Genomic DNA, 22,891 nt, shown 5'->3' with positions numbered 1-22,891 from the left:
CCTCAAACCTAGGACCACCCTTTGTCCTGAAGTATAGCTCTTTGTTTTGGATGTTTTTTTATCAAACCCAGAGCTTCAAGCATGCTAGGCAAGTGCTCCACCACTGAGCTACCCCTGCAGCCCTGAACTTATGGCTTCTCAGGGATGTCAAGTTCATCCTTTCCTGATCTCTCCAGGCTTCTTTTCTGCCTTAGATCCTTTAACCTGGTTTCCCTCAGTCCATCTCCCACCAACCTCCTTTCTTTTTGTTCCTAACATTCTAACCCAGGGGATGTTTGCAAACTGTAATGAGTGTTGCATGCAGTTTTAGGGGCTCTCTCCATGTTCCCCAGTCCTCTAATTTTTTCTTGACCTTTAAGACCCAGCTTTAACATTTCCAACCACGAACCTCTAAACTGCATCAAACTTCAGTTGAAACCAAACCACAACTGTTGAAGCAGCCTGGCAACTTGTCCCTGCTCTGCCATTTGCTCCCTATATCTGCAAAAATGGAGACAAAAGGATGTTTTAAGGGTGAAAGTGAGCTAACACAAAATACTGAAAATTTTAACGGCTATACTTTTTCTTCCCTCCCCATACGCCAAGGTCATGCCTTGCTTACCAAAGCTTTGCAGAACGCAATACTATTTGTCTGGAACTTGCTCTATGCATCCTTTCAGATCTGAGGTTATGAGAACATGATAACCAAAGGCCAAGTGTGGATGATTCCCACCCCAGCCCAATTCTAGGAAGCATCTTTAGCCTTATAGCCCCACATAGTTCCACAACAACCAGGAATGGAAAACACTCCAATCTTCCACCTCTCCCCACCCACTCCACTCACAGGCACGGGTGGAGTGAAGATATAATACTTTATTCACTAATACGGGCCAAGGGGATGTAGTGAGGGGGAGGTGGGCACCATTTCCAGGGACCCTGGTAGGGTACTTTCCTTGTCTCCCAGACCCACGATAGCCAGGCCGGCCAACCCACCCTCTCCTAGACCCGGCTGCCGGGGAGGAGCCATCCAGGTTAACACAGCCAGGTTGAAGTTCCAACGTGGCCCTCCCCACGCTGGCTCAGCTGCCCTCGCACTCTGGGCAGCGCTCGGTGGCATTGGCGGCAGTGGCGCCCGCGGGTAGCTTGAAGTCCCGGCCACAGCCGGCACAGATAAACAGGCGGCGCCGCATGTGCGCGCGACGGTGGCGGATGAAATGCGAGCTGAGGCGGAAGCGGCGGCCGCACTCCGTGCACGGATAGGGCCTCTCGCCTGTGTGCGTGCGCGCATGCTCTGCCAGATTGGAGCGATGGCCGAAGCGCCGTCCGCACACAGCACAGCGGTGCGGCTTCTCGCCAGTGTGCACGCGCCGGTGCTTGGCCAGTGCTGAACTCTGCGCAAAGCGCGTGCCGCAGTCGGCGCATGCGTAAGGCCGCTCGCCCGTGTGCGTGCGTCGGTGGCGCGCCAGGCACGAACTTCCGCCAAAAGCTCGTCCGCAGTCCGGGCACGCGTACGGCTTCTCGCCCGTGTGCACGCGCAGATGCTGTGCATAGTTGGAACTCTGCGCGAAACGACGGCCGCAGTGTGCGCATGCGTACGGCTTCTCGCCAGTATGACGCCGTCGGTGCTGCCGCAGGTTCGAGGCGGCGGAGAAGCGCTTGTCGCATTCTGGGCATTCGTAAGGCCGCTCGCCTGTGTGAGTGCGGCCGTGTTTGGTCAGCGCTGACTTCTGCGAGAAACGCCGGCCGCACTCGGTGCACGCAAAGGGCCGCTCGCCCGTGTGCGTGCGTGCGTGCTTGGCCAGCGTGGAGCGGCGCGCAAAGGCGCGGCCGCAATCCGGGCACGCGTGGGGGCGCGCCGGGTCGGCAGACGGCGCTGGCACTGGCACTGGCACTTGCACCTCGCTGGGAACCTGCAGGGAGAGGGGGTACAGATCAGCCCTGAGGAGCAAGCCTCCAAGCCAGAGACCTGGTCTCCTCTCACTACCTCTTTCTCAGCCTCTATTCCCCCTCTGTGAAATAGAAAACGCAAAAGTGCCTTGAGTATGGTTGTGTGCCTTAGATGAGGTAGTATACATAACTCACATATCACAATGCCCAGTGGCATTCCAGTTATTTTTATTAACTTAGCCAATATTCCCTGGGCACGTGCAATGTTCTAGACTATTCTAAGCACTGGGAATTCAGCATTAACTAAAAATAAGTCATTAAAAAAAAATCTCTGCTTTCAGAAAGAATAAATACGGACTGCCCATGTTGGAGAGATGTTGCAAATTTAAATAGACATGTCAAGATACCTTACTGACTCGGCAGGCTGGGGTTGGATGTTTGCAATTCAGCCACCAAAAGAGCTAGGGGTATAGTTCAGTGATAAAAGCGTCCCTGGGTTCAATCCCCAGAAGCAGGACAGGGATGACAACACCTTACTGATACTGTAACTTGAGAGGGAGAAAAATGGATGGAATTGTAATAGTGGAGGGGATCTCTTAGCTTAGGGCCCAAGGCCCAGTTAGCACTTTGGTTTTTAATATTTTAATGTGAGATGTGGAACCACTAGAACAGTGGTTATAAGCAAGTAAGCGACCTGATCACACATTTTAAAAAGGTTCCCTCATGCTGCTGGGGTTGAGAACCCAGTGAAGGAGAGGAAGGAGGGAAGAGGGCAGAAGCAGGAGCCCAGTGAAGATACTACTGTCATCTGGCAAGAGAAGATTGTGTCTTAGATCCAGGAAACAACTGAAAAGGAGAGGTGGTGAGAAGTGATCTGCTTCTGGACATATTTATCAATTTGAGACAAAAGATTTAATTACAGATTAGATATGGAATATAAAGAAAGAGGAATCAAAACGACTTAAAGGTTTGGGGGCTTAGAGATTGCAAAGGTGGAGTGGCCATTACATCCTCACTGAGTGAGGAAGGTGGAAGGAGCAAATTGAGAGGTGAGATCTGTTTGGGGCTATATGGAGAATTCTTGACACATCTGGAGCTCAGAGGCAAGGTCTGAGCTGGAGATGTTAATAGAAAACTGTCAACCTACAGACTGTTTTTCAAGCATTAAGACTGAAAGGCGTTCACCCAGAGAATGGGCAGAGACAAACAGAAGAGGAGCAACCAGATGCAGTTAGAGAAGGAGGCAAGGCAGCTGGGCCAGGACCAGGTCCAGGATCTTTAATAAACTTTTAAGAGCAAGCACCTATCTTTTTTTTTTTTTTTTTTTTTTTTTTTAAGCTGTGAAGAAAAAGCAAAACAAAAACAAAAACAAACCCAAAATGCTATTTTGAGCCCTAAGTGGAAAAAAAAAATTGAAAATGAGCCTGTTTCATGAAGTCTGAGCTTCTAAAGATAAAATCAGAAAGAGGAAAGAATGCTTTGTAAGAGACAGATGAAGGGAAAACATTTTGTACTAATAGAGTGAAGAGTAATATTAAGGGCACGTTGCTCCCTTCTTAGCAAAGAGAGTGCTCACCCCAGCAAAGCTGATGTTGAATATCTACTGTAGGCCAAACAATAAAGAACATTAATTCAGCAGGTGTGGTGGTGCACCTCTGTATTTCCGAGCTACTCTGGAGTATGAGGCAGGACGACTGCAAGTTTAAGGCCAGTCTGGCAACATAATAAAATAAAGGGCTGAGGATGTAGCTAAGTGTAGAACACTCCTGGGTTCAATCCCCAGTACCATAAAAACAAAAACAAAAAAAAACACTATCAAAGGAAATACCTGGTACATTTAAGAACAAGACAATGTTAGCTTCTCCTGTAATCAATCTATCACTATTCCCATTTTAAATAATCTATATTGGGATACAGATTAAGAGAGGGTAAAAGTGACAGTAAGAGAATAGTGGGGGGGCTGGGGATGTGGCTCAAGCGGTAGCGCGCTCGCCTGGCATGCGTGTGTCCTGGGTTCCATCCTCAGCACCACATACCAACAAAGATGTTGTGTCCGCCAAGAACTAAAAAAATAAATAAATATTTAAAATTCTCTCTCTCTCCTCTCTCTCTCTTAAAAAAAAAAATAAAATAAAATAAACTCTCAATCCTCCTGTCTCAGTCTCCCAAGCTGTTGGGATTACAGGCGTATGCCACCGCTCCCGACATCAAAAATCATTAAAAAAAAAAAAAAAAAAAGAGAATAGTGGGGACTTCTCTCTCTGAAGCTGCACAAGGGCAACTTCAAGGCCTTCCAAATCCTTTGTCAAAAGAGAACAGCTTTGCCAGGCAGTGGCACTTGCCTGTAATTCCAATAACTTGGGAGGCTGAAGCAAGAGGATTGCAAGTTTGAGGTCAGCCTCAGCAAGACGCTGCTCAAAAAAAAAAAAAAAATTAAAACAAAAAAAGGTCTGATGATGCAGCTCAGTGGTAAAGTACCCCCAAGTTCAAACCCCAGTACCTCCACTTCCCAAAAATAGAACATCTTTGAATTCAAGCTGAAAAACAGGATAACTTGGGAAATTTAGCAACAGCCATAGGAACTCTGGACAATATATTGTTATAATTGTTCTATTTTATTATTGTCGTTAATCTCTTATGGTGCTTAAACTTCATGTATGTATCTGAAAAAACACAGAATATTCAGTACTGTCCAAGGTTTCATGCATCCACGGTGGGATTGAGGGGTGTCTTGTAATATATTCCCCAAGATAAAAGGGACTACTGTAATCAACATCATAATGTTAAGCTTTGACAACAGTACTGTATATACATTATTGTATTAAATCTTCCTGTCACCCCCTTAATCAAGTGTGACTTAACAGAGAACACTGAGACACAGGGAAACTAAATTCACAGGCCAACGGTGGGCGGGACAGACTGAAGTGCTTACTCTCCACCAGGAGGCTGCACTCTCTGCCCTGAATTCACACAGCCAAGACATGACAGAAGCTGGACTCCAAGTCCCTGGCTTTCCCCAAGAGAAATTCAAGGTTAAAATATAACTTGATACTTAAATCAAGAAACTCCCCACAGCAGCTCTGGCACAGTCTGGAGGCAAGGTCACACATTTCAATTTTGCTCTGGTTTTGATGTCTCTTGGGTTTATTTCAACGTGTCAGCCATGGTGGAGACAGCATTTTTCATTATAGCTACATTTTTTCTGGACCTTTTTTCCTTGGCAACCCACCCCCCTGTTTTTAAATTTTTTTGTACTCAAGATCGAACCAACCCCCCCAATTTTTAAAAATTTTTTGTACTCGAGATCGAACGCAGGCCTTGAGCATGACAGACAAGTACTCTTGTCACCAAGCTAAAAATCCCCAGCCCTTGGCACCTTTCTTTAAGGTGACTTTGGCCAGCCCAAACACTTGCTATACTGGCTTCACCAAATTCTTCACACAAGCATCCTGGCTATATACAATCGAGGAGGGGAGGCTTTGGGCATCTGCCATCTGAAGATTTTTTTTTTTTTTTGGCACTAGGAAGTGAATCCAGAGGCACTTAACCACTGAGCCACAACCTCAGCCCTTTTTAATTTTATTTAGAGACAGAGTCTCACTGAGTTACTTACGGCCTCACTAAGTTGCTGAGGCTGGCTTTGAACTCACAATCCTCCTGCCTCAGGCTCCTGAGCCACTGGGATTACAAGTGTGCGCCACCACCACCACGCCCAGCTTGAAGAAGAATCTTGGTAAGCAGCTGAGTCTAACTCATTAAGAACCCGGGTAGGGGCTGGGGATGTGGCTCAAGCGGTAGCGCGCTCGCCTGGCATGCGTGCGGCCTGGGTTCGATCCTCAGCACCACATACAACAAAGATGTTGTGTCCGCCGAGAACTAAAAAATAAATATTAAAATTCTCTCTCTCTCTCTTTAAAAAAAAAAAAAAAGAACCTGGTTTTGTCACTCTCTTTCCCTGCCTCACCATCCCAAGAAGGCTAGGTAGGCTGAGTAAGATCAAACCTTCCCAACTGGGTCTGGGATTCTGGCTCAGTGGTAGAGCGCTTGCCTCAAATGTGTGAGGCACTGGGTTCAAGTCCCAGCACCATACATAAACAAAAAACAAAGGTCCATCAACAACTAAAATGAATGAATTAAAAAAAAAAATTCCCAACTTGAGGCATGCACAGCACAAGACACAAGAGTATTCTAAGTGGTATGTGGGCAAATTTTTATCTTATTATACTCATTATGTGTTTTCTGTATAAACATTAGAAAAATAATATATCACATGAAACCCATAAGTTCATAAATATTATTGTTTAGATGAAGGCAAATTTATTTCAAAAATATTGTGAATCTGTTTTTAAAAAGTATTACTAAATAACGTGAATACAACATGTATGTGATATACATGTGACTGGAACTTGGCAAATACCAGACTAGGCAATCATTAAAGGCCTATGCAGTTCTCAAATTCTACAACTATTGTATTAAAAATTAAAATAAATAATATTTGCCCTGTAATAAGAGGAACCATGGAGATACAATATAGTATAATGTAATAATCCAGGCATCTGAAATTAATTATTAAGACAATTCCATGCCTAATTTTTTTTTTCCAGTGCTTGGGATTGAACCCAGAGCCTCCCTCACACATGCTAGGCAAGTGCTCTACCAGTCAGTCATATTTCAACCCCTTAAATATTTTTTTTAATTCTTTTTTAAGTTGTAGATGGACACAATACCTTTATTTATTTTTTATGTGGTGCTGAGGATTGAACCACTCAGTGCTTCACACATACTAGACAAGTACTCTACCACTGAGCCCTAACCCAAGTGCCCCTTAAGTATTTTTTAACCAAGGCAAATATCCCAGTTTCCTCCTTAGTCACTACTTTTCTAATTATTAATAATAACAACTATCACTTATTGAATATTCACTATATGCTAGGAATTGTACTAGGAATTCTTACCCATGTTCTCATTTTTTTAAAGCACTTTATAAACTATATATATATATATATATATATATATATATATATATCTTTGTTTTTTTTTTAACAGTAGTGGGGATGGAACTCAGGGCCTTGTGCATACCAGGCAAACCATCTACCACTGAGTTACACCCCCAGTACTCCATGTTCTCATTTTAAATTCTCACAACTCTTTGGTTATGTATCTTAGCCCTCTTGTATAATTAAGGAAATAAGATTTAGAAGTTAACTGACCACTCAAGGCCATAGAGTTATTAAACTGAAGAACCAAGGTCTGAACTAGAAGTCTGTCATTGTCCAAAACACCTATTCTCTAAATTTTAATCTTACTAACTTTTGAGGTCACCTGCACAGCTTGACTCCCTCCTCTGGACCTTTTTAGTATTCAGAATCTTTCTTCTTTTGGAACAAAGTATAAAACAATCCCCATCCTCTAGTTCTTTGCTATAGGAAGTATGGTCCACAGACCAGCTACATCAGCCTCACAGGGAACTTGTTAGAAATGCTCAAGCCCCAACTTAGATTTTCTGAGCCAAAATATTTATTTTAGGATGGGATGTAGCTCAGTACTACAGCAACTGCTTAGCATGCAAAAGGTCCTGAGTTCAATCCCTATCACTACAAAAAAAAAAAAATTGTTTTAACAAGATCCCTAGGTGATTTGTATGCATGTTAAAAATTAAACAATCTGCCAGGTGTGTGGTACACACCTGTTAATCCCAGCTATTGGAAGGCAGAGGCAGAAAGATCATAAGTGTGACCAAGGACAGCCTGGGCAATGTAACATGACTCCATCTCAAAAAAAGGAAAAATAAATTAAGCAATTTGATATGGAAGAGAAAAGAGCTACTCGTGGAGAAAGGCGATAGAAAGATGAAGAGGGTTTTATAGGCTGAAATCATATGGGTAAGACCTCATAGGTGAGAAAGGGTTATGTCAGTTTAAAGCTGCACATGGGATGAGTGTTGAAGAGTTAGAGAAGCCAGAATGACATGAGATCACATGGTGAGGAGCTTTGAATGCCAGCCTTAGAAACAGAGACTTCATCCTAGGGAAACAGAAAACCCTCCAGGGTTCAAGTCAGGGCAAGACAGCCATGGATGTGTAAAGAGGCCTGAAAAAATCTTTTCTACTCCTTAAAGACAGATTAGATTTAGATAGGCAGAACGAACACTCTTGGGCTGGGGTTGTGGCTTAGTGGTAGAGTGCTCACTTAGCACGGGCAAGGCCCTGGGTTCAATCCTCAGCACCACATAAAAATAAAGATTAAAAAAAAAAAAAAAGAATACATTAGTCCCTTTAAGGTCTGTTCTGGTCGGTGATTGGTCATGGGTCTGAGTGATAGCTGAGACAGTCACAGCATTGGAAAGCCTTTTTTTTTTTTTTTTTTTTTTTTTTTGGTACTATGCATTGAACCCAGGAGTACTTTACAATTGAGCTACACCCTGGACCCTTTTATTTTATTCTGAGACAGGGTCTCACTAAATTGCTGAGGCTGGCCTTGAACTTACAATCCTCCTGCCTCAGCCGTCTAAGTCACTGGGATTACAGGTATGCACCACTGCACCCAGCCTGGAAGGCAATTTTGAAATCACTAACATACAAAAACGAGACTCTGGGAGGTCAGACAGCAAACCACTAAGCTATCTTGTGAGCAGAGTGCTAAATGTTCATGGGATATGTGTACTCTGGCATTCAAAGATCTTATATAATTATCCCATTTTACAGATGAGAAAGCTGAAGCAAATTTGATAAATGGTAGAGCTATTGATACCACTTACAATCTGGCCCAACATACCTTTGTGACTTTCACACCAAACCCTCCCTATACCCCTCAGCTCCAGCCAAAACTAGTTGGGGTTTCCAAATATCCCTTTCTCTCCTTCACTGCCACTACTACTTTAGAGCAAGTCACTAGCCTTACCTGGCCTGGTGTTCCCATAGCAGCCAATCATTCTTCTGAATAGAAATCCAGTCATGTCCCTTCCCTGATTTAAGGCTTCCAATGGCATCACTTAACCTAACACATAACCTGCAGGTGGCTACCCTGGCTTGTTTCAATGACTTTTATGCTGTGGCCCCACCTACCTTTTTAGTCTCAACACCTCTGAAGCTTATCTTTTGTAGTTTCCTCTTCCTGGAGTGCTCTTCCTCCTCCTCCATTTGTTAAACACCCACTAAGCCTAAAGGCCCCCATCAAACATTATCTCTGTGAAGTCTTCCCCACTGCCTGGGTTGTCTGCCTTCAGTCCTCCATCTAGGCCTCCATGTTGGTTGCTCTGTTCATCCCCAGTCCTCAGGGTTCAGCCCAGAAAGTCCTTTGATAAAAATGAATTGGAAAATCTCCTAAAGGACAACTGAGCCCAAGGTACTGAACTTCAGGGAGGAGACCAATTAATAATAATAACTACTTACATAATGTTTATTATGTGCCAGACAGTTTTAATTCTATACACATATTCATTCAATCCTCACAACTTCAAGAAGTAAATGCTATTATGGCTTCCCTTTTACTAATGAGGAAACTGAGGCATAAAAAAGTTACGAAACTTGTCCAAGGTCACATGACTGTTAAGTGATGGAGTTGGAAATCCACCTTAAGTTTAGGACTCTGTACTTAACTTACAGGCAAAAGGAGGAAATCAGGGATTCACAGGGCAAGAGGAAGCAGGCTGAGCTAGGATGATGGGCCTGAAAAGCCCAAGAAAATAGAACTAGATAGTTATTTAAACTGGAGACCCAGGGAGCCAGTCCCCCTCCCCTTAGGATCCACCATGCCCACTAGGGGGCAGCAGAACTTCCTTTCCCTGATAACTGGGCCCTGAGAGTGGCAGTACTGGAGCCCTCCAGCTAGATTCAGTGATACTCAGACTTGGGGTAGCCAGAGTACTGTGCACCTCTGGAAAGTGAAAACATACCTGATGGCAGCTAGTGTATTCAATGGGAAACTCAGTTCACTCTGTTGTTCTTAAAAACCTTCATATAGCCTCAGGATAAAACTTGGACTCCCTTTGTGGCCTGACAACCAACCTACTCTTATCCATGCTACAATTTGATGGAACTACCTGCCCTCATTGCTCAGAGTCCGGCTCCTTTTGCTGCTTCCCTAATAGAGCCAGTCCCTCTGCCTAGGGATAGTGACCCAATTTCAGCCCTCAGCCTCTTACTGGTCTCAGATAAGCCATCCCTTTTCTAAATTTGAGACCTTGGCAAGTTGCCAAACTGTCTCCCCTGTAAAATGGAATAAATACTACCTGTATCATCAAATGGAGGTGTTTGGAATTGTGTCTGGCAGACAGTAAATTGAAGAGTTAGCCATTGTTACTGTTGCCTAACCTGACTCCCCCTCCAACCCCAAGTCTGAATTAAGTTCCCACCTTGGGCTTCATCATCCCCTTGCACCCATCACACAAGATTGTGACTACATGGTTACTTGTTGGTCTAACCTTGCCAGACACCAAGTTCTATGGGAATCCTACGGTAGAGTTTACTGTCCAGTACCCAGTATGGAGCCTGGCATACACAAGGAGCTAGATAGACATCCATATATATATATATATTGGCAGATGGCCAACCCCGAGATTTTGGGTTTGAGAGTCAAGGGAGAGTAGGGCAGGATCCCTGATTGCTGCCTGGGGAGGTTGAACCTGGACTAGATTTGGGGGCTGTGGCCCCAGGGTGTGTGTGTGTGTGTGTGTCTGTGTGTGTGTGACACGTACCTCCTTGTTGTCCATGGGGATCTTGAGTTTCACCACCTCATACTTCTCCTCACCCTCCTCCTCCTCACCCTTCACCAGCAGCACCATCTCCTCCTGCATCTCTTCCTCCTCCTCCTCCTCTGCCTGCTGTTCGCCAGGCATCTTGGTGTCCTGAGGCAGGGAGCTGGATCAGAGGCTCAGGACCCGCCCCCCCAACATGGCCCTGGCCCAGGCAAGGCGGTGCAGCCGTGGCTTCCCCCGCCCTGCCCTGGTCTCCGAGTATGGCCCTCTCCCATTCACCCCTGCCCAGCCCACGATCCAGCACTGTCCAGTGACCAACCCCGGAGACACCCACTCATCCCGGCATTCAAGGCCCAGAGCAGTTCGAATCTCCAAGCCCCCGCGAGTCGCCACCCTCCTCGCGCTGAGTCACTCCCCAGAGCCTGGGTCGGCGACCTGGAGCGCTAGGGCAAGGGCTGGAGGCGGGATTGGGCGGAGACCCTAGGGAGAGGTGCGCACTCACCAGCGGGAGGTTCGGCGCTCGCGCTGCCCCAGGCCTAGGCGCGGGGCGGTTGGGCACTAAGCGAGGCCGCGGCTCCGGGGGCGGGGCGGGGGCGTGGCCCCAGAAACAGTCGTTTATTGGTCCGAACTCAGAGCCCCGCCTCCAGGGGAGGAGCCCAGAGAACCTAGGCATCCGGCCCAAACCGCCAAGGGAGGGCGGCGAGCTGGGACCTGGAACCCTCCCTAGAATCCTAACTGTTAAAGACCAGGAGCCACCCAAGCCCAGCGTTTAGGGTCCTCGCCACCGCTACCTACCTTCAAGGCTAGTCTCCGGGCCTGGCTCGTTAATCTTCTCTACGCCAAATGTGTCTGCACCGCCCGAAATAGGCCACGTGCGCTCCCACCCCGGCCTGGGCCTCTCGCTGGCACCCCGCCTGGAGGGCGGACCCTGTTGCCTCCTCACCTCTTCCCTCTTTCTTTCCTTTGCCCTTTTTTCCTTTCCCTGCATCTCCTTTCCTTATCCCCTGGCCTTCGGGATACCTTACTTCTTGAATACATACTACCCGAAGCAACAACCATGCAAGTTACCGCTGCCATTTATTGAGTGCTGTGCCTACTATGCTCCAGTTATGCTAAGAGTTTTTACACGCTTGATTTCCTTTGATCTTCACAGTAAGGATCATGGCCCGTTTTACAGATGAGCTAAATGAAGTTCTGGGAGGTAAATTGCTTTGCCTAAATTATACGGTAGGAGTGTCATAGCATTCCTGACAATTGGTAGCCCAGAGGGAAAATTAGAAGCTCTCAGGATATTTTTTTTTCTTTTCTTTTCTTTCTTTCTTTCTTTTTTTTTTTTTTTTTTTTTTTTTTGTGTGTGTGTGCGCGCTGAGGATTGAATCCACAGGCAAGTTACCACTAAGCTACATCCCCAGCCCTTTTAATTTTTTATTTTGACACAGGGTCTCACTAAGTTGTTTAGAGCCTCCCTAAAATTGCTGAGGCTGGTCTTGAATTCACGATTCTCCTATTTCAGCCTCTTAACAGCTGGGATTATAGGCCATGCTACTACACCTGGCAACTTTTAAAAATTAGTTTTGTGAGCGTGGTGGCCCAGACCTATACCCCAGAGACTCTTGAGGCTGAGGCAGGAGTATCTCAAGTTCAAGGCCATCATGGGTAACTTAGTGAGACACTGTCTCAAAATATAAAAAGGGCTCTGGATGTAGCTCAGTGGTAGAAGATCTTTGGATTCAAACCCCAGTATCTATCTATCTATCTATCTATCTCTCTCTCTCTCTCTCTCTCTCACACACACACACAAAATAGTTAGTTTCAAAACAGAAGAGAGATCTTTTACAAATTTTAACTTACAACATTTAATATGTTGGGGATATGGGGGCTGAGATTGTGGCTCAGAGAGGGCTCGCCTACCTTGCATGAGACACTGGGTTCTATCCTCAGCACCACATAAAATAATATAAAGATACTGTGTCCACTTATAACCAAAAAAAAAAAAAAAAAAAAGTGGGATAAGGGAGCGTAGCTCAGTGGTAGAGCATTTGCATAGCATGACTAGGTTCAATCTCCAGCAGTAAAAAAAGAAGAAAAAGTTGGAATATTACATATAGAAATTTCCCACTTCTCTTGAACAAGCCAGTATGCACCTAATTCTCCCAATTTATGAATGGGGCATCCAAGATTCAGAATGGAAGAAAAGAAATAACATGCAGTAAGTATTTACAATGTTGTTTCTTTACAATAGTCCTATGGGGATCAATATCTCCATTTGACCAAGGAAAAACTCAGCCCTAAGTAATTTGCTCAAAGTCTCACATCTCGTAAGCAGCAGAGTCCAAGCTTGTTATTCTATTGCATTAAATTCTATCTTGGTAATGAAATTATACCAAGGAAATTCGTGGCAGATTCAGGACTCAACTGGATCATCCATCTGCAAAGCCTGGGGCATAATTTGGAGTTCTTCCATAGTACATGTACAATTTTAGTTCTTCCACAGAGCTGAGAGAAGAGGGAAAAATGTCCAAATATCACATGCGAGATTCCTCCAAAACTACTTTGTGTTTTTTTCCTTTTTTTTTTTTTTTTTTGGTACTGGGGATTGAACCCAGAGGCACTTTACCACCGAACCACATCTCCAAGCCCTTTTATTTGTTTGTTTTCAGGCAGTGTCTCAATAAGTTGCTTAAGGCCTTGCTAAATTGCTGAGGCTGGCCTTGAACTTGCTATCATCCTGCCTCAGCCTCCCGAGTTGCTGGGTTTACAAGCCTGTACCACCACGCCCAGCCTTGTGTTCATTTTCTATTTAAGTATTTAATGAGGGGGCTGGGGATGTGGCTCAAGCCTGGCATGCGTACCGCCGGGGTTCGATCCTCAGCACCACATACCAACAAAGATGTTGTGTCTGCCGAGAACTAAAAAATAAATACTAAAAAAAAAAAAAAAGTATTTAATGAGTTCTACTGTGTGCCTGAAACCATTCTAGGCATAGTGAATAAAACAAAGAAACTGGTTTATGTGGCATTTTAAAAGGTGTAAAAATTATAAACATGCGATGTGACAGGGAGTGTAGCTCAGTCATACAGCACTCACCTAGCAGGTGTAAGGCTCTGGATTCCACCATGAAAAAAAAAGTGAATAAGCAAATAAATATGATAATTTATGAAAAAATAAGGGCAAGATGATCCAATAGGGAGTGGCTATGTTTGGAGGGTTTCTTTAATGTGGCATCTCTGAAGAAATAATATGAACCTGGAATGATTAGAAAGGTTAACCATTTGAAAATCTGGAGGAATGTTTGAGACAGAACTGCAGAGGCCTTGAAGCATAAAGTTGGCATGTTTAAGTCAGGTACTGAGTTATGCACCTATAGTCCCCATCCACTCAGGAAGCTAAGGCAGAAGGATTGATTGAACACAGGAGTTCAAGGCCAACATAGGCAACATAGCAAGACCTGTCTCAAAAAAGAGAAAGGAGGAGCTGGGGCTATATCTCAGTTGGTAGAGTGCCTTCCTTGTATGCACAAGGCCCTAGGTTTAATCCCCAGCACCACCAAAAGAAAGAAAAGGAAAAGGAACTCTACATGCCTCAGAAATAGAAGATTTGTGTACTGGATCTGAGTGTACTAGCAAGGGTAAATGTAGTAGACAAGATGCAGTAAGTAGGGATCAGATTATAGCTGCATCTCCAACAAAGGCAGAGAGAATCATTGAGGAGACTCAGCAAGTGAAAGGAGGCACTTACTGTTACTAACACAAGGAAAAGGGGCTCCATCCAATTGCTGTGCAAACATGTACAGTTATCTGTTTGCAATCACATGTGGTTTCTGCTCTTGAGAGTTTCATACTCAATAGAGTAGAAGATTGTGATAGGGCTGTAGCTGTAGCTCAGTGACAGAGTTCTTTCCTAGTGAGACCCTGGGTTCAATCCCCAGTAACTAAAACACACACACAGTCACATAGATTGTGATAAAAATGCTTAGCATGTGCAAGGCCCTGAGTTTGATCCCCAGCACTGTTAAAAAAAATTTATATAATTATGAATCATCTATGAACACACAAAAAGGACAGTAGGCAAAAGGACAATAGGTCTTCTGGCAGAAGAGTAGTGGAATGAGTGAACAACTCCCTGAGAGGAACAGGCATTGGGTGCAGGCCTCTCTGAGATAAATGCCAAAGGGATAAATGTGAAGGGCCTTCAAAGAGGGAGTGCAACAGATGGCAAGGAGTTTGTGGGATTGTAAACTCTTATGAAGAGCAGATCATGTTTCAGGGATACCCTTCACAAAAGCATTTAGTGAAGTTTATAGATGCTAGGTCCTTCCTAGGACTAGGAGTAGAAAATTGAATTTGGAATTTGACTTCATTCTTTTATTATTATTTTTTTAATTGTCAATGGACCTTTATTTTATTTATATGTGGTGCTGAGGATCAAACCCAGGGTCTTACACATGCCAGACACCTGCTCTACCACTGAGCCACAACCCCAGCCCTTGACTTCATCTTGAATCCCTGAGGATTTCGTGCGTTCTTTTTATTCTGCATAAAACAAATCATCTCCCATAGTTTTGTTTTTCTTATTATTATTTGATTTTTTTTCTTTGAGAGATGGGGTTTTGCTTTGTTGCATAGGCTGGCTTCAAACACCTAGGTAAAAGAGAACATCCTGTCTACAAGCACCGCCACCGCACCTAGCCTACCACTGAGCCACATCCCCCAACAAAGGAAACAAAATTTAAAAGGCATAGAGCTGAAAGCACACAAATGTTAAGACGTGAATGCCAATCAAGTGTTAAGCTTTACAGAGAGGGAATGGGAAGATAGGGCAAATGTTTTCCATGGCGGGGGCGGGGGATGTAACTTGGCCAGATGTAGTTACCAAGTTCACTGAAATTAGCTTGGAAGCCGAACTGATAGAGTAAAAAGACAGGGAAAACAGCAAGGATGATCTTCCAAAATCTCCGAAAGACTCCATTCAGGCCAATGGATACCCGTGCACCGTTAGCCGGAAGTTGCTTAGAATCCCCGCCCTGGACGCAAAGTTCTGGGTATTCAGCGAGTGCACTTTGGCAGGGGTGGAAGGATCGGTAGGGCCCTTCTTACCAGCTTTCACTGGTTTCTAGGGCAGCGTGTCGGGTGGCTAAAATCTCGCGTGAACTTCCACCCAGGACTATTCCCGCTCGACCATTAGCAGAGAACCGGACTGGAGAATTTGCAAAGCAATCAAATATTGCTTAGAAGGATGAAAGGGCGTAATGTTTTCAGTTCCCAGCCAATCAGGGGAGTTCCTCTATTTCCTTCCTCCCTATTGGCGTTCTCCTTGGAACGAGTCAGGAATCGGAGCCCTGCTCCTGAGGATGTGATGGGTGCTGGTAAATTCGGTTGTCCTTTGCAAGGGATTAGAAAGCAACCTGTTTAACCCTCCCTTTGGACTTTGCAACCAGATGATGTTTCTTTTTTTTTTTAATATTTATTTTTTAGTTCTCGGCAGACACAACATCTTTGTTGGTATGTGGTGCTGAGGATCGAACCTGGGCCGCACGCATGCCAGGCGAGCGCGCTACCGCTTGAGCCACATCCCCAGCCCCAGATGATGTTTCTTGATACATAAAAGGGCCCCAGGGAAGCGGAGTTTCCCAGTGTCCCCATAGGCCGTGCATCTGTGTTGGGACTTTCTGGGCTACATGGGTCTGCAACCCTTAGGCAAGCTAACTAACAGCCACTTCTCACCTATTCCCCGTAGCTTGCCCTCCCTCCCTCCCTCAGCGTCGCACAATTTTCCTTTTAAGTATCATGTTCCAGGCTGGTGCCTATGGGCTGTTAGACCTTAGGCCTCTGGCATTTGTTGACGAATCGGAATCTGGTGGTCCTTTTAAAACCCACTGTGAAAGGTAGAAAGTGGCTGACCCTGCCAGGATAACCTATTTAATGGGACAAAGAGCACAAGGGACCTGCACAAGTTTATAAATCCTTTGAGGGTTTTGCCTGTGGTGTCACATTTATACTCTTTCAACCCTTGTCCTGCATGTACGTACACGTGTATACACAACCACACACCCCTACAGAGTCCAAGCCTCAGACAAGAAACAGTTTATTAGTAAGGAGACACATGAAAATGTGGCTGTCAGGCCTTGCAGCATCCCTAGCCTCTGGGGCTTCTCCTCTCTCTAGTCCTGCCCTTGCCCAATCAGCTGGTTTCTGCTGATGACCACCAGAACCTGGATGTAGCTTTCAGGCTGGATGCCATGAACACTCCTGCTATTTCACCAGTGACCAGGTGTCAGGGTGGGTCCAGGTCCTCAAGGGACATAGATCTGGGTTCTACCCAAGAGTGCTCTTCCTGGCTAAGACCATGTCCAGTGACCCAAGGTTAGGAGTTGATCTACCTACCATACAGCAATACTGTCCCCATCATGATGATCAAGATGCCCTGCCTCATTTGACACCGTAAATTCCAGATTTCCCTTTGCTGCACCTCATAGGGTCAAACAAACTGATTCAGGGTGTTGGTCTCCCATGGCAAGTTTGGGAGGAGTAGTTCTTATCAGTCAAGCAGCAGGAATTTGGAGTTCTTTAAAAAGTTTTTAGGCTAAGGCCAGTTTCTAAATTTCAAATTAGTATTTACTGAGTGCTTACTGCGTGCTAGGCAGTGTTCTAGAATTTGAGGGTGTAGCCTATACTGGCAAGGTCCTAACACCAAGCCAGGACAGTTTCCTGAGCATCAATGTTATGGTCTCCAATTTCTATCTATTCATTCCTTTCTCCCATTTCTTCCCCTTCGTTTCCCTCCCACCACCTCCCAGGCCCTTTCTACTCTGCTTCAGCAGCAGATAACCCTCCCTTTGGTTTCCTGGGCTTCCACCTTCCCTGGACCCTATCATTCTAGTCCCACTGGTGGTTCCTCTTTGAGAGGTCTTGCCCGACCATCCCCTATCCCAAAGGGCCTCAGAACCAGGTGCCCTCGCTGGTGCTTGATACGGGCAGAACTGTCACCAAAACCCTTGCCACACTCTGCACACTTGTATGGCTTCTCCCCAGTATGTGTGCGCCTATGTTTGACCAGATCTGAGCTCCGGGGGAATTCCTTCCCACAGAAGCCACACACGTGGGGCTGGCTGGGTCCAGAGGGCTGGGCCCGGACTCGAGGTCGAGGAGCCGTGGGTGCTGGGCCAGGTGGGTTATGTGGCCGTAGGAGAGTAGATGGTGGTGGTGGCCGGGCACGTTCACCACGGTGGGTTCGGAGGTGCTTGACTCTGGCCGAGCTGTCAGCAAAACCCTTGCCGCATTCAGGACAGAGGTAGGGTTTCTCCCCAGTGTGTACTCGATGGTGTTTCACCAGGTCAGAGCTTCGGCGGAAGCCCTTGCCACACTCGGGACATTTGTGAGGCTTGTCACCAGCCAGTGGTGGGGGTGGCTCCCCAGCCTGTGGGCCTCCAGGCTCAGACTCCAAGCCAGGCAGGCCAAAAGGCCCATCGCCAGGGTGTGAAGGGCTTCGAGGTGTCAGTGGGGGGCTGGTGCCAAGAGGAGGTGGAGGTGGGCTGGGGATCAAAGGGGCTACAGGGTAAGCTGGAAAGCTGAAGTCCTGGGGCTCCATGTGAGTGAGGCGGTGGCGAAGAAGTGTGGAACTGAGGCTGAAGGTGCGGTCACATTCTGGGCAGGCATGAGGTCTCTCGCCACTGTGTGTGCGGAGGTGCTTAACCCGGGCAGAGCTGTCAGCAAAGCCCTTGCCACATTCAGGGCACAAGTAGGGCTTCTCTCCTGTGTGCACCCGCAGGTGTTTCACCAGATCGGAGCCCCGGGCAAACTCCTTTCCGCACACATCACAGCCAAAGGGTTTGGGCCCCAGGTGACTTCGTTGGTGGCTCAGGAGGCTGCAACTTAGCACAAACCGTTTGCCACAATCAGTGCAAATATATGGCTTGTCCTGGGCCTTGGGTCCCTGTGCAGTTGTTGTGGCTGCTCGAGATGGCTGCCGGCGGGGCACCACTGGCCGGGGGGCTTGCTCCCCCCGGTGTGTCCGCTGGTGCTTTATGCGGGCAGAACTGTCACCAAAGCCCTTGCCACAGATGGCACACTTGTAGGGCTTCTCACCAGTGTGCGTTCGCTGGTGTTTCACCAGATCAGAACTCTGCCGGAAACTCTTGCCACATTCACCACAGATAGTGGGGCGCTCACCAGCAGGTATCCGAGGCCGAGGAATCTTTGGGGGACCCTGGGCTGGTGGCCGGGCCCTATAGGGTTTCTCACCACTGTGAGTTCGCTGGTGTTTAATGCGGGCTGAGCTATCTCCAAAGCCCTTGCCACAGACCCCGCACTTGTAAGGTTTCTCCCCTGTGTGAGTCCGCTGGTGTTTTACCAGATCTGACATCTGCCGGAAGCTCTTGCCACACTCACCGCACACCGCAGTTCGATCACTACTAGCCTGGCCCCAGCGTGGTTCTCCCAGGACCCGGGGGCCTCGATTCCGAGGCTGAGGCTTTCCTAGTCCCTCTCTCTGAACCCATAAGTCATCCCAGGTCTGGATACCTTCAGGTTTGAGAGAATCATTTCCTACTTCATGACCTGAGGCCAAATCTTCTTCTTCTTTGAACCCCAAGTCATCCTCCTCTGGTGGGGTGTGTTCAAACACATCTGACTGAGAAATCACCACATTCTCACTCCCTAGACCTAGGAAAAGAAAAAGGAATTGTAGCTCTCACCTTTTGACTTAGCCTCTTTGGTGTGTGGTGCGGGGAGGGGGGAGTGCTGGGAATGAAACCCAGGGCCTTCAGCAATCCTTCTACAGCACTGAGCTACACACCCCACCACCTCTCCAGGAAGATTTCCTTGACAATGGATCTCTTTCTCCTCTGAACTTTTGAAGCACTTATTGTCTGTGTCTTTCAATAACAATGGTAATGACTTCCTTTTACTATGTCCTAAATATATGTTAATATATTTAACTATATGCAAATATATATAACTAAGTAATACTGTATCCTTGCAAACAATCCTAGAAGGTAATACTATTATGTTACTATCCCCATTTTACAATCATGGAAATGCAGAGAATATAAGTGATTTGTTCTAAGTTAGAAAGTAGCCAAGCCAGCTTTTAACTCAGATCTGTCTGAACCCAACCACATTTTATTGCCTTTATATGGAAAACTTGGTATTTGCTCTTTCTATTGTACTTTGTTATATTAGCCTATTCTGTAATTTATTACTTCAGTCTTCCTGTGTCTTCTCACATACATCTCTCTAGATGCTTAGGGGTGGTGGGAGAGATAAAGTATCAGTAATTATAACTGTGGGTTCAGAACAATTATAGGGCTTCTACAATTGCTGTGCGATGTCACAGCAGAAGAAACAAGGAGACAGAGGATGGCATTCACAGCAAAGAGAAAATCGTGGAGAGGAATGGAAGATAAAGCTAGAACCGGTTGTTGGGACTAGTTTGAGCATGCAAGATTTGGATTGAACGCTAGGCTAAGTATAAGGCTTTAATTAGTAGCCAGGGGGGAGCTAGGAAGGTTTTCCAGTAGAAAGACAGGATTAGATCTGGAATTGGATCAATTTGCCTGCAGAGTGCATCACTGGAGAGAAAAGGGCAGAGGTGAAGACTGTGGGGGAGGGGAGGAGTCCTTGAGAAGATGCCCATAAAGGCGTGGCACACAGTAGGTACTCAGAAACGTTGGCTCCTTCCTTTGGTTTTTGCTCCCCTCCCCCTCTCTCCTTGGAGACACAGCTTACGTCCAATTTTTCTCGGTGGGGCAGAGCCCAGCACTGGAGTCCCCACCCAGCTATTACCTGTCTGTGCAGCGCACGGCCGCGGCTCTCACCTGTGCGGGCGCTTCTTAACCGCTCCCTCTCCTCTGGGCCACGGAGATCCGAACCCCAGGGTTCTACGGCGCGTTCCATCGCCAGTACGCTGCCCTGGGCAAGGGGACAGACACATAATCCTGTGGTCACCACAACCATGTGCGGCCCGCGGACCTTGCCGCTGCCCTCTGTCGGCCGGCGCGGGCACCCGACACCGGGCGCGGTTCCCGGTAACTCCCGCCGGCGCCACCGGCCACCCCTGCACCTGCTGCTCCTCCTCCCAGCACACAGCCGTCCCTCTCACCTCGTCAGCCGCCTCCAGCTCAGCCACCCGGTGCCCTCCCAAGTTCCTCTGCAGGGTGCGGGTACCCGAGCCACCGGCGGCTCCGAGATGCGGGATCCGCGCCAACACGGGAGGGGGCCCGGTCCCAGGCGTCCCGGGGGCGGCCGCCGGGGGCGGGGACGGGAAGCGGAAGCGCTGGGGCGTATAGAGCCGCTCTAGGATCTGGGAGGAGCTGCACGCCAGTTAGGGATGCCGGTGTTGGCGGGAGCTCTGTGGCCCGCGGGTGGCTGCGTGCAGCCTGGTGGGCTACTCTAAGCCGAAGATAGTGGCCCGAACTCGGTGGTATTAACCGTGTGCCTCCTGGGCTGCAGCTGGGTGATAAGGGCTGAAGACTCTTCCTAAATGTCGCTGTGTCTCTGGCCACCCGCGCAGACCTCGGGGGCTGGCGGGCAGCGCCAGCCACCCTAGCCTGGGAGAGACAAAGAAAGAGGAATCCGGAGACGGACCCAGGGAAAGGATTGGGGGAGAGACCAAGGCAGACAAAGGGCGGCGGAGACCCCAGACGGGGCGGGGCGGGGCGCTGAGACACGGGAAACAAAGCCCGGCTGGTCCGAGAGGCCGAGTACCGCGGTGGGGGCTGGGCTAGGGGAGACCGAGGCAGGAGCAGGGACTAGAGGGGAACGTCTGGTAAATGCTGCTAGGGAGAGGGGGCAGATGCAATCAGACCTGCAGCTCCCAGATAGACCCTGAACCAGACTCACACAGTCTTAATGTAAAAGCCCTGAATCAAAAAGGGCTCGGCTGATCAAAAATACAGGGGCAAAAGATTTGCCACCAGAAACAAGAGATGTAGAAAGATATAAGAGATAGCTATAAAGGCATTGAAGCAGTCTTAGGAGCCATAAGAAAAAGAAGCAAGCAGCGTGAAGGGAATCAGACCCAGAGTCAGAGAAACAAAGGACAGCAGTCAGTGAAAACAGGCAGAGACAAAGACAGAGACACAAAGAAAGAAGCTGCTAGAAAGACTGGGGACAGGCTGACAACCCTGCAAAAGCTAAGCCCAGAAAGAGGCTGAAGAAATAAACCCTTTTTCCATCCTGGTGGGGCCCTGGCTAGGGCTATGTTCTAGTTAGGGGACCCAGTACCCTGGAAACATGCTTCCAGGATCTGCTTTTGTGGGAAGAGAGACTGAAAGATGTCTTCAGCCCCTTTGCCAATGATGAGGAGGGGTAACCACTTTTTTTTATTATTATTATTCTTCACATGAGCCTTAGTGCTCAACTAGATGATTGGCATAAGCAGTTGACAAATTCCAGATCTGACCTTGGAGTTCTATCAGTTTAAATGGGCAAGCACACATATCTTTAAAAATAAAGAGAGTTTGCTTAGCATGCAATCAGATTGGATCCCCAGGACAGGGGGGTAGGGGGGTGTTAGAGAACTGTAAGGGTGACAGTTATACCAACCTGTTCAAGATAGTGTAGGAGAGCTGGAAAAGTTCTAATACGTGGGTCTTTGTCTGATAAACATGGAGGCTGTATATTGATCATAATCCCCAAAGACAACAACCACCCCCATATTTCTGATTGTTGAAGTCACAAAAGATCAAAATCCCTAAAGTCTAAAATCCTAAAAATCAGGGCTGGGGATGTAGCTTAGTGGTAAACTGTTTGCCTGGCATGCATGAAGCCCTGGGTTCCATCCCCATCAATGCAAAAATAAATAAATAAACAAAAATAAAAATCTGAAAATCACAATCCTAAAAGATTAAAATCCAAGATATTGAAATCATGAAAGAAAGTGGAAATCGTGAAAACTGCAATGCCAATTTGAAAAACAGCCAGACCTGGTGGCAGACACTTGTAATCCCAGCAGACTGGAGCAGGAGGATTGCAAGTTTGAGGCTAGCCTAACAATTTTGTGAGATCCTGTTTCAAGATATACGTAAACACTTAGTTGATAGAGCAGTTACATCACATGCACAAGGCCATGGGCTCAGTCCTCAGCACCAAAAAACAAAAAAACAGGATAAAGTGCCCCTGGGTTCAATCCCTAGGACTGCATTAAAAAAAAAAAGCAGTAAAATACTGAATTCTGGGAAGGAATTAGTGTGTTGTTTTTTTTTTCCTAAGGACCAAGTTTCAGTGTGTTATACAGGCTGGCCCCAAACTTGGCTCCAAGGAACTTATCTTCCTCATCATTCTACTGAGTAGGTAGACTATAGACATTCACCATTGCACCCAGTTTTAGGTT

General features: G+C 46.9%; 2 protein-coding genes across 2 annotated transcripts in view; both read right to left on the bottom strand.

Moving 5' to 3' along the window:
• Positions 1–832: 832 nt before the first annotated feature.
• ZNF771 (zinc finger protein 771) lies at positions 833–11,249 on the bottom strand. The gene is made up of 3 exons (XM_081299326.1): positions 11,064–11,249; positions 10,562–10,711; positions 833–1,889 (listed from the first exon to the last, which is right to left on the bottom strand). Exons 1-3 carry the CDS (start codon positions 11,232–11,234, stop codon positions 1,059–1,061), a joined length of 1,152 nt encoding a protein of 383 aa, XP_081155452.1. The 5' UTR covers positions 11,235–11,249; the 3' UTR covers positions 833–1,058.
• A 5,255-nt stretch (positions 11,250–16,504) lies between these two features.
• The window catches only part of ZNF48 (zinc finger protein 48), a gene marked incomplete at its 5' end in the record, with an annotated part of 13,391 nt that continues 7,004 nt past the window's right edge, over positions 16,505–22,891 (bottom strand). Inside the window, 3 exons of the mRNA XM_081300068.1 lie at positions 16,505–19,221; positions 20,376–20,469; positions 20,660–20,870. Coding sequence (XP_081156194.1) covers positions 17,432–19,221; positions 20,376–20,469; positions 20,660–20,870 — 2,095 coding nt within the window. The 3' untranslated portion in view covers positions 16,505–17,431. The remainder of the gene's footprint in view (positions 19,222–20,375; positions 20,470–20,659; positions 20,871–22,891) is intronic.

This window comes from Spermophilus citellus (assembly GCF_964194105.1).
Source record: "Spermophilus citellus genome assembly, chromosome: 6".
Lineage (NCBI taxonomy): Eukaryota > Metazoa > Chordata > Mammalia > Rodentia > Sciuridae > Spermophilus > Spermophilus citellus.
Note: the sequence above shows the minus strand (reverse complement) of the source record. Positions and strands in the feature narration are given on the sequence as shown.